Source organism: Sphaeramia orbicularis, chromosome 12 (genome assembly GCF_902148855.1).
Source record: "Sphaeramia orbicularis chromosome 12, fSphaOr1.1, whole genome shotgun sequence".
NCBI lineage: Eukaryota > Metazoa > Chordata > Actinopteri > Kurtiformes > Apogonidae > Sphaeramia > Sphaeramia orbicularis.
In genome coordinates, this window is record NC_043968.1 from 56,356,493 (window position 1) to 56,371,703 (window position 15,211).

Here is a 15,211-nt window from a genome sequence, read left to right on the forward strand (position 1 = left end):
GTACGCATTATATTGTCTTTCTGCATGTATGTTCACACTGTTAGTAGCCCCCTGTCCAAGCTGAACTGATGTGTGCCCAAACAGTATGAGAGTCAAACCGCTAGAAGACCAGCCACACCGCAGCCAGAGGGAACAGGTAGCATTAAACAAAAGCAAACAACTTTAACACAAGCATTTAGTAAAGACACTCTTTATGAGAGGGTTAGCAAAAGGTGGAAAGAGGAAACAGAAGCAGTGACTATTTACCTGGCAAAAGATATGCAAATTAATCTCAAAGATCAATGTAAAGAACTGTGATAAAATCATGATCATGATTTTATTTTTAAAAAATTGTGATACAACATTTTTGCCATATCGTCCACCCCTAGGTTTAAGTAAGAGGAGGTAACCTAGCTTTTATATTATCATGATGGTATGTTTTCCAAAACTTTAACCACGGCTAACAGTGTCATAATTAAGGTGGAAGTTGGTTGAAAATCTGTTTCTTTAAACGTCATGTTAGTCATTAAACAACTTAAAATCACCAAAAACACATATTAGAGGAAGCTAAGTAAGGTCCTTTAAGGACATAGCCAGAGGTGGAAAACAGATTCTTTTTTTGGAGGAATGTTTCTAAAGAGAGGGTTTCTCGCACAACTTCACCTGCTTCCAAAGTACTTGGAGAGACACAAAAACTTGCTACATGTTAAGAAATACAGCTGCATTTGTTGTATATAAGAGCTTTACTTCACTCTAAATATAGACCAACACTAGGCCAGTTGCTTTCATCAGGGAGGAACATTTCCCGTTACCGTCTGTACAACCAGTCTTTTCATAGTGAATTTTCCTATATGACAGAAGCCACATTTACATGATGAAATGAGGCTGAACTAACTCAAATGTAACCCTCATGCCAACTGAATTTAGCCATATTTTTACCAAATGCCTCCACCCCACAAACCATGCCCTTATGTTGACATATGTGATTTATTGGTTCATTTTGTTCATGAAGTTGATCTTCGATAACTAGAACCAAGAGGTTTTACTTGCTTAAATGAAGTTACACTAATTTGAACCAAAGTGGTGGCATGCTAAAAAACACTCATGTGAGTCTTTTTTTTTTTTTTAAGAACAGTCATACTGGCTGTTTTTGGGTGGGGTACGACAGGATCTGATTCATCCTAATACTACAGTATGTGGACTAAGGACCGTACTCCTCTTAGAGTCTTAAGATCCTCCACACAAGACCATATTTTCCTGAAATCACAAGTAAAAGTTGTTTGAAGAAATAAGGTTATCAGCAGAGATCATAACCGGATTATGGAAAATATTCACACTGACGCAGTATTGGTGGAGAATATATGCATGGGTTTCTCATTCACTTCAAAAGACTCAGTTCTTTTCCAGGGTTTTTCCCATTTAAGGAAAATAAATCACATTGCTCATGAAAAGCCCATTGTGGCCGCTGGCTCTATTACACTTTAGGCAGGGACATGTTGTGTTTCAGATGTTATTTGTGTCTACATTCGTTGTGACACGATGCTATTACCACATTAGCTGCACTTGTAATAGTGTGGCAACGTTCAATACATAGATTCCTGTTTAGAGCAGTAATGGTGCAGTCAGTTTCAATCAAAACGCCACATTGAGAGTCAAATTATTACGACAGAGATCTTGCATTATGGATATACTTCATGTGATTAACTCGAGCAGCAGGACTGGTCAAATAGTGCTCACATTTTTTCATAGCAGAGCTGAAGTGTTTTCAGGTGGACTGGTCCTAAAATAACCCTCATCTGAGTTTTAATAAGCACCAGTATATCAGCTCACAGTCATAAAGTGCAGTTTTGATTTTCATCGTCTGTGAATTTTGCATTGTGCAAACATGTGAAGGGAATCAGAGTGGCTGTAAAAGTGTTATCTGAGTGTAGTGAGTGGAGGTGGTGGGCAGCTGAGCAGCCCTCGAGAGCCTCAAACAGGCATCAACGGAGAAAATGAGTCATCAAGAACCCCCCTCCCCTTCCTGGAGGTGGAATTCTTTTCTTTTCAGGAGATGGACTGAAATCCTGATTTCACAGATAAAACTAGTCTAAACTGATGTAACCTGCTTGTTTTTGAGGCAGACAAATCCCCACACTGATCACAAGGCCCTAAAAGTACTTTACTCAGCGTCATATGAATGCACAAGTTTTCACTCAGGCCTCCAGCCACACAAAAGAGAGCCTGGCTGGTGAAAATGGGGGAAGGGACTGAACTGACGCTGGAATGACAGACTGAGCCCCTGCTTGTTTGGGGGTGAAGTGGGGACAAAATGAAAGTCTACAGAGTTGTGGTGGTGTGCAGAGGACATCTGTTTCCACAATGCCAGTGAAGAAGTAACCAGTAGTTATGGGACTTCTATTTAAGCCTGTGGATGCAGTGTGTGTTAAAGTCAAACAAACTACTCATACTTCAGTCACTGTATCCTAAACTGAGGCGCGGCCCAGGAACATTTTATGATTTATTAGTCAGCTGCTTCAAGGTTTACATGAAGAAATGCATTTTTTCAAATATATTTGGTATGTTAGACCATAATGCCCAGTGTAAAACCTGTACTAAACTTTATTCATACTGCACTTTAAAATTGTGTTTAATTTCTGCAGTGTATCAAAAAGTCCAAAAAATGCAAATAAAATGACTATAATAAAAGTTCTTAACAGTCTCTACATTTATCTGCACAAATGATCTGCAGCTGTTCTCACTGTATTCACTTTTATTTATTCCTCTACAATACTGGTATAAACTACCAGCAGATGATGTTGACACTCTGCCCTTTATTAAGTACAGTCTGCTGCATGGTCTGTTTATTAACTAGATATAATCATGTCATATTGGCACAAATTGATTTATTTATTTACATTTAGTAAATCTTTATTTCAAAGAGCTATATAACGCCTTTCCTTGTACATCTACATGTACTGAACAATGACAATAAAGCTGAATTAGAAATGAATATGAAGAAAACTAGGCATGTTAGAATAAGACAGTGAGATGCTTTAAGACTTATTTAAACTACTGACTGTATAATATATACGAATCAACATAACTACTTAACATTAGGGATGTAACGATATGGAAATTTCATATCACGGTTATTGTGACCAAAATTATCACTGTTACCATTATTATCGCGGTATTGTTGAAATTGTGCTCAAAATGTTCAAAAAGTACTTATACACACACTGAAATAATTTAACCAAGTTGTATTAAAAAAAAAAAAAACAGCAAATAAAATAATAGGCACAATGCACTTTCCCTTGGCAGAAACATTCAAGTATTAACCATTAGTGGTCTGAGCCTATTTTGGCCGTTTTTCAGTACTTTTGATTTTGCCTTTATATACTATATAAACAAATGTTTACTATACCCATGTTTGGGATCTTTTTTATCAGCACAACTTCATTTATATCATCTGCTATTATTTTTTCACTTTAACCTACTATAAAAACATAAAAGGCCAAAAAAACACAAAAATATATATAAAATTCGATTTGAAAAATGTATATAATGCTGAACGAACCTTTTCCAAGACTTTAAAAGTGAATATTGGTTCCAGATATTAGGTATATAAAATTAAAATTGTAATAAATTAAAACTATCCTTAAATATTTGACATAAAAGCAGATCTTTACATAGATGTTTTCTCCAGAAAAGTGCGGTAATCAAACACGGTTATCATGATAATTAGAGTTTAAATGATAATACTAACCGTCTGCAATTTTGTCGTGGTTTATCATTATACCAGTAATCGTTACATCCCTACTTGACATCAGTACCTTGTTTTTTTTTCAGAGAAGATCTGAAGTTGGGCTCTGAACGTCTTCAATGGCAACTCACTGCTCCTAATGCGCTAAGTGCTAATGCTAATTGCTAATGCTAATTGCTAATGCTAGGTGCTGTGTATGTTGGGATGGGTAAAATGCAGAGACTGAACTTCCTTATGTGGTTAATAAAATGAGTGAAACTCTAATCATAAATTTTACATTAAACATTTAGTTTTTGTGGTGCTTGTGGGCAGATTTTAGTAGCTTTTTTTGTCCTTACTGTGAAGCTAAGCTGAAGGAGTTTTATCAAGCTCACCAAAAAAGTGAATCATACTTTCCAAAGAACTGCTTTAACCTCTATGTAAGACAACATGTGTGTCTAAAATAAACCCTTTAACCTTTGACTGTAATGCAACATACTATTACATGATTTCATTGTGGGCTTGTTTTTTCATAGTCATAGGTTTTATTTGTACATTGCGTGTCTTCTGTGATGTTTGCTTATTAAGTCACTGGGATGTAACAGCTGTGACGTGCAGACGGGCTGAAGATTTCCCCCCATCACAGTCAAACATGTTTATATTTAGTGACACAGATCTACAGAATAGAGTCAAACCAAAGTGAAATGTTAAAGTTGGATAAAAGATTTTCCTTTTTAACATGTCGATGACTGAGAATTTTTGAACAGTAAAGTGGCTGTATTTTTTTTATCATTATTAACACAGCTGCTTTTTCTATTAAGTTAAAGAATCAGAACTGAACTGCTCTGTTTTTAGTTAAAATGGACTTCTTTGTCTGAAAAGTATCCTCTTTTTGGATCTGTTCATGTAAATTGTTCTCACGTTGCTGGGCCTGGGATTGTAATTTCAGTTAATGAATGATCATTGTCTCATATCCTCTAAAAGAGAAGTATCAGTTTATTGTCGTCATTTTGGGAACGCAAACATATTGGACCTCACCGCAGGTTGTTTTGACACTTCCTCAAACATGGCCTTTAGGAAGTTGCTGTCTGAATGATTTGGTAATGAACATTTAGCTGTAAACTTGACGTAGACAGAGTAAATTCATTTCACCTTTTAGATATTTGTGAGCTGGGAATGTGTCACCATGTGGGATTGTGGGATGCTGGTATGTGGTCAACTGAATGTCTCTAATCTCAACATCATGTAATCTTTTTTAAATTAAAGTAATTGTGCAGCTGTATTTTATTAACATTTTTAATATTTTGTATAAATATGAAGGAAGCTTAAACAGATTTACAGCTGTGGTGCAGTGACACTGGGCCGATACTGACCATAAAGACTGGTTTTGGTTGTGTGTCCTACTGAGGACACCAAATCAAAATTCCAGTCTTTATTGATGAGTTTGTTGTGTGTGTGTGTGTGTGTGTTTAACATCTACTACATCTAAATCACTTCTTAGATATTTTATTGTTTTTCCAATTAAGGCTGTAACCTACTTGTATTTTCACTGTTGATAAATCTGTGGATTGTTTTCTTTACTAATTAGTTAATTTTTTAGTTTTTAAAATATCAGAAAACAGTCAGAAAAAATGTCATTCAGTGTTTCCTAGAGCTCCTTCAAAGTCTTCTTGCTGATATTTAGGCCCAATCCCAGTTCATTGCTCAAACTGATTAATCAAAATTCTATCCAAATATTTCCAAGTGTTGCAACTGAACTCATTTTATATCAATAAAATCAATATGTCATGTGCAAAAAAGTCCGTATTGAAGAAGTTGATCTGTAGTAGGTTGGTATAGTAGTTCAGGAGCATCATTCCAACCGTGTCCAATTATTGACAATTTATTTGATTAAAAATAGTTTTAGTCTTGAACGGAACACTAAGTTGTAATAAGAAAGTAATAAAAACCTAAATAAATATGAATCACTTAACATGAATGTTAAAGCACTTAACCAAGGATTGTGAAACTAACCAGTGTTATATTTTGATCTACATATTTTTCATCAGAGTCCATATTTCCTGTTGAGAAACCTAATATTAATGACTGGCCACTATTCCCCAACTGATAAACTGGTTGATCTCTAAAATAGTATCATGTACATAGACTTTAGCCTTTGTAAACTCCACATTGTAATTATTTTCCTGCATATTGCTGAATCCTTAAGACTAAATCTGAAAGCTTCAAATCATAACATTGCAAAATAAATGAAAAGACAAATTCATATTAGACATGGAACGATGATTTCATTATTTGTCAGAAACATTAACATTCTGTAAAACATCTGCAAGTTTAAAACCACTGATGTGGCAGTTTTAGTTTCCACATTTTAGGGTCTTTTTCTGTCCTGGTGAAGAAGTCATCTGCAAAAATCTCCGGTTTCTTTCAGACTAAACAGCTCTAAAACACCTGGAAAACCTAAAGGAAACAGAATACTGCAGCTGAAAACTAGGATGGTTAAATGCCAGATGGACAATTCGATCTTTCTCTTATTTGCTGTGTTGAAACACTGCATAACCACAAACTATTGCTCAATGAGTCTGGCTGCTACATAAGATCAGGGAACGGAAAAGGAACCCCACATTTGTCGGTCTGGTTGTGAATCCTGGGCCTCGTCCCCATTCCAGGGTCAGCGGTGGATTCCTGCCATGTTTGTGGGCAGACTGACATTCGAAGAATGGCCAATTGTTGCCCCGGTTTGGACAGTTAGTCATGAAAATTAAGAGGCAGCTACATTCCTGTGGAAAACTGGGTTCTGTGCTCATAGTGAACTACATGACCTCGAATTTTAAAGTTTAACATGAGCTTTGGGAACCAGAACATATAAGGGATTTAATGCAGAAGGTCTTTGAATTAAAGGGTTGAATTAAGGACATTGAGGTGAGGTCTCACAGAGGTTTGGGTTCAGGTTTGGGTTCACATGGGGCGATGCTTCATTTCAGAGTGTGTTTATTCTCACTCTGCAGAGACTTCTGTGGTAGAAATGAGGCGTTGTGTGGACTTTTAAAAACAGATTTTTTAACCCTTAAAGACCTAGAACCTATAATTGTGGTGACTTCCAAATTAATTTTCATCTACATTTAACCTTTTCAAAGTGATTTACCATCATTTATGATAATATTAACCTCTGCATTTTTGAGCGACAAGCAGATATTCTCCTGTATTTAATTTACTGATCATAGAGTAAATACAAATGTTATTATATCAAAACAGAGAAAGCTTAAGAAAAAGTGGCTTTTTCAGCAAAACATATCATTAACTGAACATAAAAACAAGTCTGTCCATCCACTGTTATTCATCCAACTCCATGGGTTTTACTGGTGAATCAGTTTTTCAGAAGATGACGGTGTTTCCACGTTCTCTACGGAGCCTCTGAACGTCCATATGGGTCATATCTGATGACCATGAAAAGACAACAAACTGCATTTTACACCAATTATTTACATGTATTGATAGGATTAATGGTTCAGAAGTCATTAAACATTTTACATCAGTAGATGCCTTTGGTCACCTGTGGTTGTTTGGCTCTTTGAGGGTTAATAGTGAGGACCATGTCATTTACTCGTTACTTTACTGCACAGGCAACCTACAGATAAACAATGTTACATAAGATGAAGAAATGCAACAGCTGTAACAGAAATAGACGACTCAAGCAGATCTGCAGCCCTGGATGATTCAGACGTTATAAACATCAAGGTCTAGTCATTCAACAGCCAACAGCTGCCACGAAGTCTTCAGCTGTTTTATTTAATAAAAGACACAAAACTACAGTGTAGAAATCAGAGGTAAATGACCAACATCGAGTAAAATTACTTTTCTGAAGTTACAGAAGAGTTTATGTGATGATTTTAGAGGCTCAAGCGTAAAATAGTCAAATAATTAGGAAAGTAATTGTGCACTGTGTTGTAATTTCCAAGTCCTCTTATTACCTCCCCCAGGAGGTATTGTGATCACTTTGCTTTGTGTGTGTACGTGTTTGCTTGTTTGTTTGCTTGTTTGTTTGTTAGCAAGATAACTCAAAAAGTTACGGATGGATTTTCATGAATTTTTCATGAAATGTTGATACTGGCACAAGGGAGAAGTGATTAAATTTTGGTGGTGATCGGGGGGGGGCAGATCTGCCTTGGCGGAGGTCTGCGCTCTCTAAGTGCTTTTCTTGTTTTTCTCTTCTTTTTACTCTTTAAAAACACCACATCTTTTTTAATTGTATGTTCCACCTAAACTTTGCTCCTCTAGAGACTGTTTTCTGTTTTAATACATAAAGTCATCATACTGAATTTGCAGTGTTTGATCATGAGGCCTATGAAGGTATAAAGTTATTATGGGATGTTATTGTCTTTGTTAAGTTGCTGTTTGTTGATTCATGGTTCAGACTAAACTGTAACAGTTCCGAACTTGTTTGGTCGATTTCAAACAGATCTTTAGTTCAGCTACTGACAACACAAACTGTCCAGAAAACAGAGGTGATTAGTGGTTTTACTGTGGATGTTTTCAGTCTAAAACAGAGCTAAGCTAACAGAGCTATAATGTAAACTATCAGCTGATGCAGCGCGTGAAGATTATAAGACAGTGTTATTGTGAGTGACTGTTAAAATAAGTGTCTATGACTTTTAGTTTGAAGAAAACTTGCTGATACTGTAATACAGATGTGTGGAAACAATGAGCTTTAAACTTTATTCAGTGAGTGATACAGTCTGTGGATACTTGGTATTGATTCATTGGTGTGTTCTGGTACCAGACTGCCTCCTGCTGGTGAGAGTTAAAATATCAATACAATATAGAACCTCTAAAGAAATTAAAAAAAAAAAGATTTTAAACCCATTTGATTTATTTTTTTTTTTATCTTTAGTGCATCTTAAATCTTTAATTTTATGACATGTTACTTCTGGCTGTTCTTGTTTTAGCTGGTTCACTACTTTTCTATTATAATGGGTTCACTTACACTTAAAGTTCTGTTATTTTGCTGAATAGTGAACTATTTTTTGGCTTTTTTTGTTTAGTGTTTCTTTTACTTGTTATATTGAAATTTAGGCTGTCACCCTTCAATGCCTATATCTATTTTTGTGGTGATGTTGAAATGATTTTTTCCTCCACATTTAACCACACATTTATTTTGTGATTTATCACTATTTATTGCAATATTATCCTCTGTATTTTACATTTTCAGTGAAAATCAGGTATTTTCCTATATTCAATTTACTGATCATGTAGATTTTCATAAAAACTCAGAATTAATTCAGTAGTTATCATATCAAAACAGAGAAAAATGGAGAAAAAGTGAAGTTTTCAGTAAAATATATCATTAACTGAACATACAACAAGTGTCTCCAGCCAGTGTCTTTTATCAAAGTACATGACAAGAAGCAGCAGCATTTGCATCTGAACCTTTACAGCAACAACATAACTACAGTGGATTGTAATTTAAGATTCAAGACACAGAGTCCTTGTTTGTGTATGTGTGTGTATGTGTGTGTAGTTGTAAACAGGATGTGTAACGCTGAATGTAAACGGTTTCCAGACTGCCGTGATAAACACTGTTACAGGACGCTCAACTCCCATCTGAAAAATCCCAAACAGTCACATATGTCACTGAGGTGCCGCCGGGCTGTAATCCCACACAGACACACAATGATACACAGATATACACATTCACACACACTAACACACACTGGAAACTGTTGATCAGCGACCACATGTCCTTTATGCTGAAGCGTCTATAATATGTGTAGTATGTGTGTGAATATGTGGGTGTGTAGATGTGTGTTCTTTGTCTATTCTTTTTATCTGACTTCTGTTGTGGTGGAATATAGTTTTACATTGGTGTTGTTGTATTGTCAGCTGAGGTATTTCTGTGACTTCATCCTGAAAACTAATACAGTGCATTCTGGGTCACCGTGCAGGTTTCTCAGCCTGAAGACATTTTCATAAACAGTTTCAAGCTGCATAAGGAGGACATTGTGGCCAATACTGCAACCAAATGACAGTTATTCATGATACAGGAACAGGAAGTACTGGAAGTATGAAATGCATTAAAACAGGTGTTGGAGTATTTTCCATCCTTTGGTTGTATCTTTGAAGTTCCACACTGACATACCCTCATTAAAAGGGGTTAAGTAAAGAACCGTTAAATTTCACCTTTATCTTTCTTGTTTTTTCAGGGTTGAAATTGTCACACATATTTATTTCTCATTCTCTTTTCTTCAACTACAACAAGAAAATACAAAGAATATGTGCACAGCCTTAAAAGACTCACCAAAACTGAACTAAATATTTTGTAAAGGTTAAAGTCACTATTTGTGATCTCTGATCCCATGACAAGAAGCGGCACAAAAAATTAGAAACATTAACATGCATTGAATGAAACCTGGTATAAAACATCAGTAAACGAATGCCATAAATTTCTTATTGTCTGAACAAAAGGGTTAAAGACATGTTAAGTACAAAGGGAGGTCCCTCTAAATACGATCACTTTGGTTTACAGACACAGTTTTTTCCCTGGAACTTTAGTTTTTCCCACTGTACATACTTCACATTTATCCAGATTGGATCTAAATACACAGACTGACAAATGCATATGTGTGGACATTAGAATTTTACCAAACCAACAAACCTAATGTTGGATCAGGACTTATACACAGTACTGTATGTGATTATGTATATTTATATTGGGATCAGTTTACAGTGTCCTATTATTATTGTATTTTTTGTTTTTACTGTGTCAGCTGTAATACACTATTGCCTACGACAAATCTCCCTTTTGGGACATAAAACATTAACTTAATCTTAATGTTAAAACACATACACGAGGCCTCATTTGAAAGGTAATATGTTTCAGGTTCATATGCTCATTTTGTGTGGGACTGACAATGAACCTAAACTACAACACATGAGCTCATACATAAAGAACAAATGATCTTTTCTGTTGTCCTCAGTAGATCCTTTTTGACCGGAATGAACAGTTTTTGCATCGAGTCATTGACCTGTGAGTCCTGCTGTATGGGAACTAAGTGGGTTTTTAATGTGTGGTGTCTCCAAACTTCAACCCTGATCCAACACTGACCCCTTAAAACGGATTATACAGATTACAGAGTACTGGAGACTTTTCCAGTTTCATTTATTTTTAATCGGACTTGACAAATGCAGCATGTTATTTTCAACCTCAGGTCATTCCAGCTTATGTTGACTTTAGTAGATTTCTTTCCTCAAAACATGATGGACACATGTATAAGAAAGCAGAGGCCTGTAAGGCTATGTTCAGACAGCAGGTCTTAATTCACAATTTGGATTTTTTGGTGAAATTCAATTTTTTTATGTGCTCGTACATGAGTATGACCTGTATGTGACTCAAAGTGACCCACGTGCAAAAGAAGTCCGGATGTAATATGTGACCACACAGTGTGTTTATGGAAATAACACTCTTGGGATGCAGAATTATGACATTTGTCGCATTTCGATGACGTAAAGGTTGGATAAATGCAACTTAGCTTTTCAGACTGAAGTTGCATTGAAAAATATCAAATACGTATTGGATTTAGGGTCACATATGAAAGTGGCCTGGGTCGGATTTGAAAAAATCTGATTTGTGCTGTTCAAACTGTCTTTAACAGATCGGATACAGGTCACATATGGGCAAAAAAATCGGATTTGGGCCACATTTGCCTGCAGTCTGAACGTAGCCTTAGATGCACAAAACTTTCTGTAAGTTTAGCAACAATCATTGACATTTGTGTTCAAGCACTACTTCATAAGCCTGAGGTATTTCAGGGGGTATTAGGAGGACTATTACTTCTCTAAACTGTTCTTTATTGGCTATACACAGGCTTTGCAAAGTCATTATATGATACAGAATAAGAAGTTGGCAGACAGACTTTCAAAGGAGAGGAAAATAAAGGAAAACTTGACAAAGTATCATAGTCAGATACTGTTACAGTCTCTGGTCTGGAAGAATTGAACTGAATTATTCCAAATAATCAGTTTAGTGTTTTAATGGTGGTGGAGGTTGTTCAAACATGTTGCTGAATCTCATGTAAATCTGCAGAGGTGAAGACAGACTTTTCACTGTCAAGTAAACCTATTTTTTCTATACATTTGTGGCCCATTTACACTATATGGACAAAAGTATTGGGACACGTTGAACTTAGTTGTTTCTTTTCTAACAGGGGTCTGGGATACAAAACCATAATGACAAATTTCATAATGTAGTTTAATATTGTGATAAATATCAGTGCATTCCATTGGTTAGTTTTGTTTAAATTGTCGTCTTTGCTTCCAAAATGCTTCAGAGAGGGTGTTTGATTTTGTTTTTTTGTTTGTTTGTTTTTTTATCCATGACTTTGATTTTAAAAGTTCTATCTCTAAATTTCTAAAATATTTTTTGTGCTCTCACTGTAAATAATAATTTTCTACCATAACTAACCATCTACTTTCATCACAACTCACTTCGGAAAGAAATCTCCCATTAACCTTAAGGAATCATTGATGTTTCTAAACTATATGGACACAAATGCTGGGATGCATCATGGCTACAGCTCATAAGATCATGCTGATTTGATTTACAAACATAAAGTAAGGTGACAGATGTAAAGGTAATAGATGGATGTATGTCAGGGTGCACATCCACATGTTTTAGGGATAGACCATACCTCATCATTCCTGTCTCTATAATTAAATCCAGTGTTTCCTCTGCCATCTGTGGCGTTTCTGAGTCATTACTGGCAGGACTTCCTCTTCCTTTTCAGAGGAGGAAACACCCTGAACACTGGGCTGCACTGACTCACTCTGCTGTCTATTAATACCTAACTACAGCCCTAAACTTTATCACCGTATCCATGACAACGGCGCAGCTTTAAGAGGAGCGGCCTCCATGGTTTCACTTCTGACAGAACGATTCTTATCTCCGCACTGTTTGACCACAGACTCGGACAATAAAAGCACAGCTCGTTGCTACAGTAACAGTCGAGTAAACACATAGGTGATTTCTCCGCAGGCAGTATGGCAGCGCAACACCCAGAGTTTGATCGAGCCGGACAGAAGCCGGGCCTTCAGGTGTGGAGGGTGGAGAACTTCGACCTGGTGCCAGTCCCCGAGAACCTGTACGGAGGGTTTTACACCGGAGACGCCTACCTCATCCTCAACACCATCAAACAGCGCTCCGGGGCTCTGCAGTACGACCTCCACTTCTGGCTCGGTGAGTTGAACTCTGAGAAAGAGAAATGAACACACTGCAAAAAAGGGGTGTCTATAAACAATAAATCTGAGGAAAACTCAAAACAACTCAACAACTCAAAACAAGTGAAATAAGATGGTTCATCCCAGTTCATGCTGGAGGAACTGTGGAGCCCATATAGCTAATCACACTCATATTTTGGCTTTGTCCTAAGTTAAGTGTGTTTTGGAGGGAGGTTTTCAATGCCCTGAAGGAGGTTTTTAAAATAAACATCCCACAAAACTTCATAGTGGCAGTTCTGGGAGTAACACCTGAAGGTCTGGATAGAAAAGCAGATAAATACCAGTAGAATATATTATTCACCACTGCCTTAAAGTCTATAACTATCAGTTAGATGAAAGCAGAACCTCCCTCATATAATACAGTACATGGATTCAAAAAGTTTGGGCTATTTACCAGATGGAGCAGATCACATACTTGCTCAGGCTTCAGAAAACCATATTTACTAAAAGATGGGAACCTATGTTACCTTTGCTGCTGCAATAATATTTATTGGTGATGCAGTACTCCATGTTGTTTATCAAGGTGCTGTCATTCTGTCCATGATGAAGATTTATATCTACAGCCCTTTTTTTAAATTTTTTTTTAATTGTTATTGTATTCTCTAATTTTCAACGTGTTGCTTGTGGAGGTTTGTGAGAATATATTTGCAGCTGTGTAGGGGGAAAAGAAACTAATTGAACTGTACTGGAATTTATACACTGTACTGTATTGAAAAAAGAGACAATCTAATAAAAACGAAGTTAAAAAAAAACAAGTGAAATATCTGTCCATGCAGCAAGATAATTTCACTTGACAAAATTTCTTGAATTAAGATTGTCAAATCTAGAAATAAGCATATGACAGACTGGAAGAAAACTCCCAGGCACTCTCTTTAGACATTAAAATGCCTTTATTACCATGGCATGGTCATAGCTAGACCTTAAAAAACACTTCTACACGTTTCAGTTTCATGCCTGGTTTTGGTTTTGACTTCCTGATGAAGGCTTGAAGCCAAAACATGTAGAAGTGTTTTTTAAGGTCTAGATATGACCATGCCATGGTAATAAAGGCATTTTAATGTTTAAAGAGAGTGCCTGGGAGTTTTCTTCCAGTTTGTCATATGCTTTATGAATCCCTTTTTCCAAAGAGCACCTCGAACAAACTCTTTTTTGGCCCTAGGAGCATTCCTTCCCATAAATTCTAGAAATAAGTATGTCTACAGATATATGATCACTTAAAATAAAAAATGAACTCTTAAAATAATATAACACTTCTACATCTATTTTTTTTTTTTTTTTATCTTGGTAAGAACCAAGTCATTTGCAGCGCAGAGGTTAGGGACGGTATCCACTTAAAATAAGGTACAGGTCATTTACACAGTTAAACATATGTCTGCTTGTACAGAGAAATGACTGCCTTACTGACCACTCTGAACACCAGGGATAAAACATAAACATATAATAATAATAATAATAATAATAATAATAATAATAATAATAATAATAATAATAATAATGATAATAATAATAATAATACATTTTATTTATAGGCGCCTTTCTTGGCACTCAAGGACACTATACAGTAAAACAGTTAGACAGGAGAGTATAAAACAAGCAATAAAGCAGAGTAAAAAAATAAAAGGCAGGTTAAAAAAATTGGACAATGCAGTTGTGTTCACAAAGACAAAGAGATCCTAAACAGATGCGTTTTGAGTCTGGATTTGAAGGGAGGGAGTGAAGTGGTGTTTCTGAGGTCCACAATCACAAACAATGTACACAATCATTAACATTTTTTAAAATTAATTAATTTATTTTTATTCATTCATTCATTATCTGGACCCACTTTATCCTCACTAGGGTCATGGGGGTCATTGGAGCCTATCCCAGCTACTTATGGGGGAAGGTGGGGTATAACCTGGACCTGTCGTCTCTTCATCACAGGCTATTAAGTTTTATTTAATCTTTATTTAACCAGGATAGAACTCTATATTGCAAGAGTGTCCTGGCCAAGACAGCCGCAGTAGAAGTTACAGACAATAGAGACTTCATCCATACATCCACACTGAAAATATACAAAAACACATAATAAAACTAAGTTCTAAAACCAAACATAAATCACTAAACTAAGAGCATACATATAAAACACCATCAATAATTTATACATACAAGAACAGGAATATGTAAAATACAGATACAGATAGATTACACACATACAGTTTCAAATTTTTGGCATTTACACAGATGGAGTCTTGTTTGTGATGT

The 15,211-nt window shown here is 36.0% G+C and overlaps 1 protein-coding gene across 3 annotated transcripts in view; it reads left to right on the forward strand.

The window, feature by feature from the left end:
* Positions 1–15,211, forward strand: part of gsna (gelsolin a) — a 45,270-nt gene that overhangs the window by 2,758 nt on the left and 27,301 nt on the right. For all 3 annotated transcript variants that reach the window (XM_030149659.1, XM_030149661.1, XM_030149660.1), the window contains exon 2: positions 12,729–12,929. In XM_030149659.1, coding sequence (XP_030005519.1) covers positions 12,734–12,929 — 196 coding nt within the window. In that variant the 5' untranslated portion in view covers positions 12,729–12,733. The remainder of the gene's footprint in view (positions 1–12,728; positions 12,930–15,211) is intronic.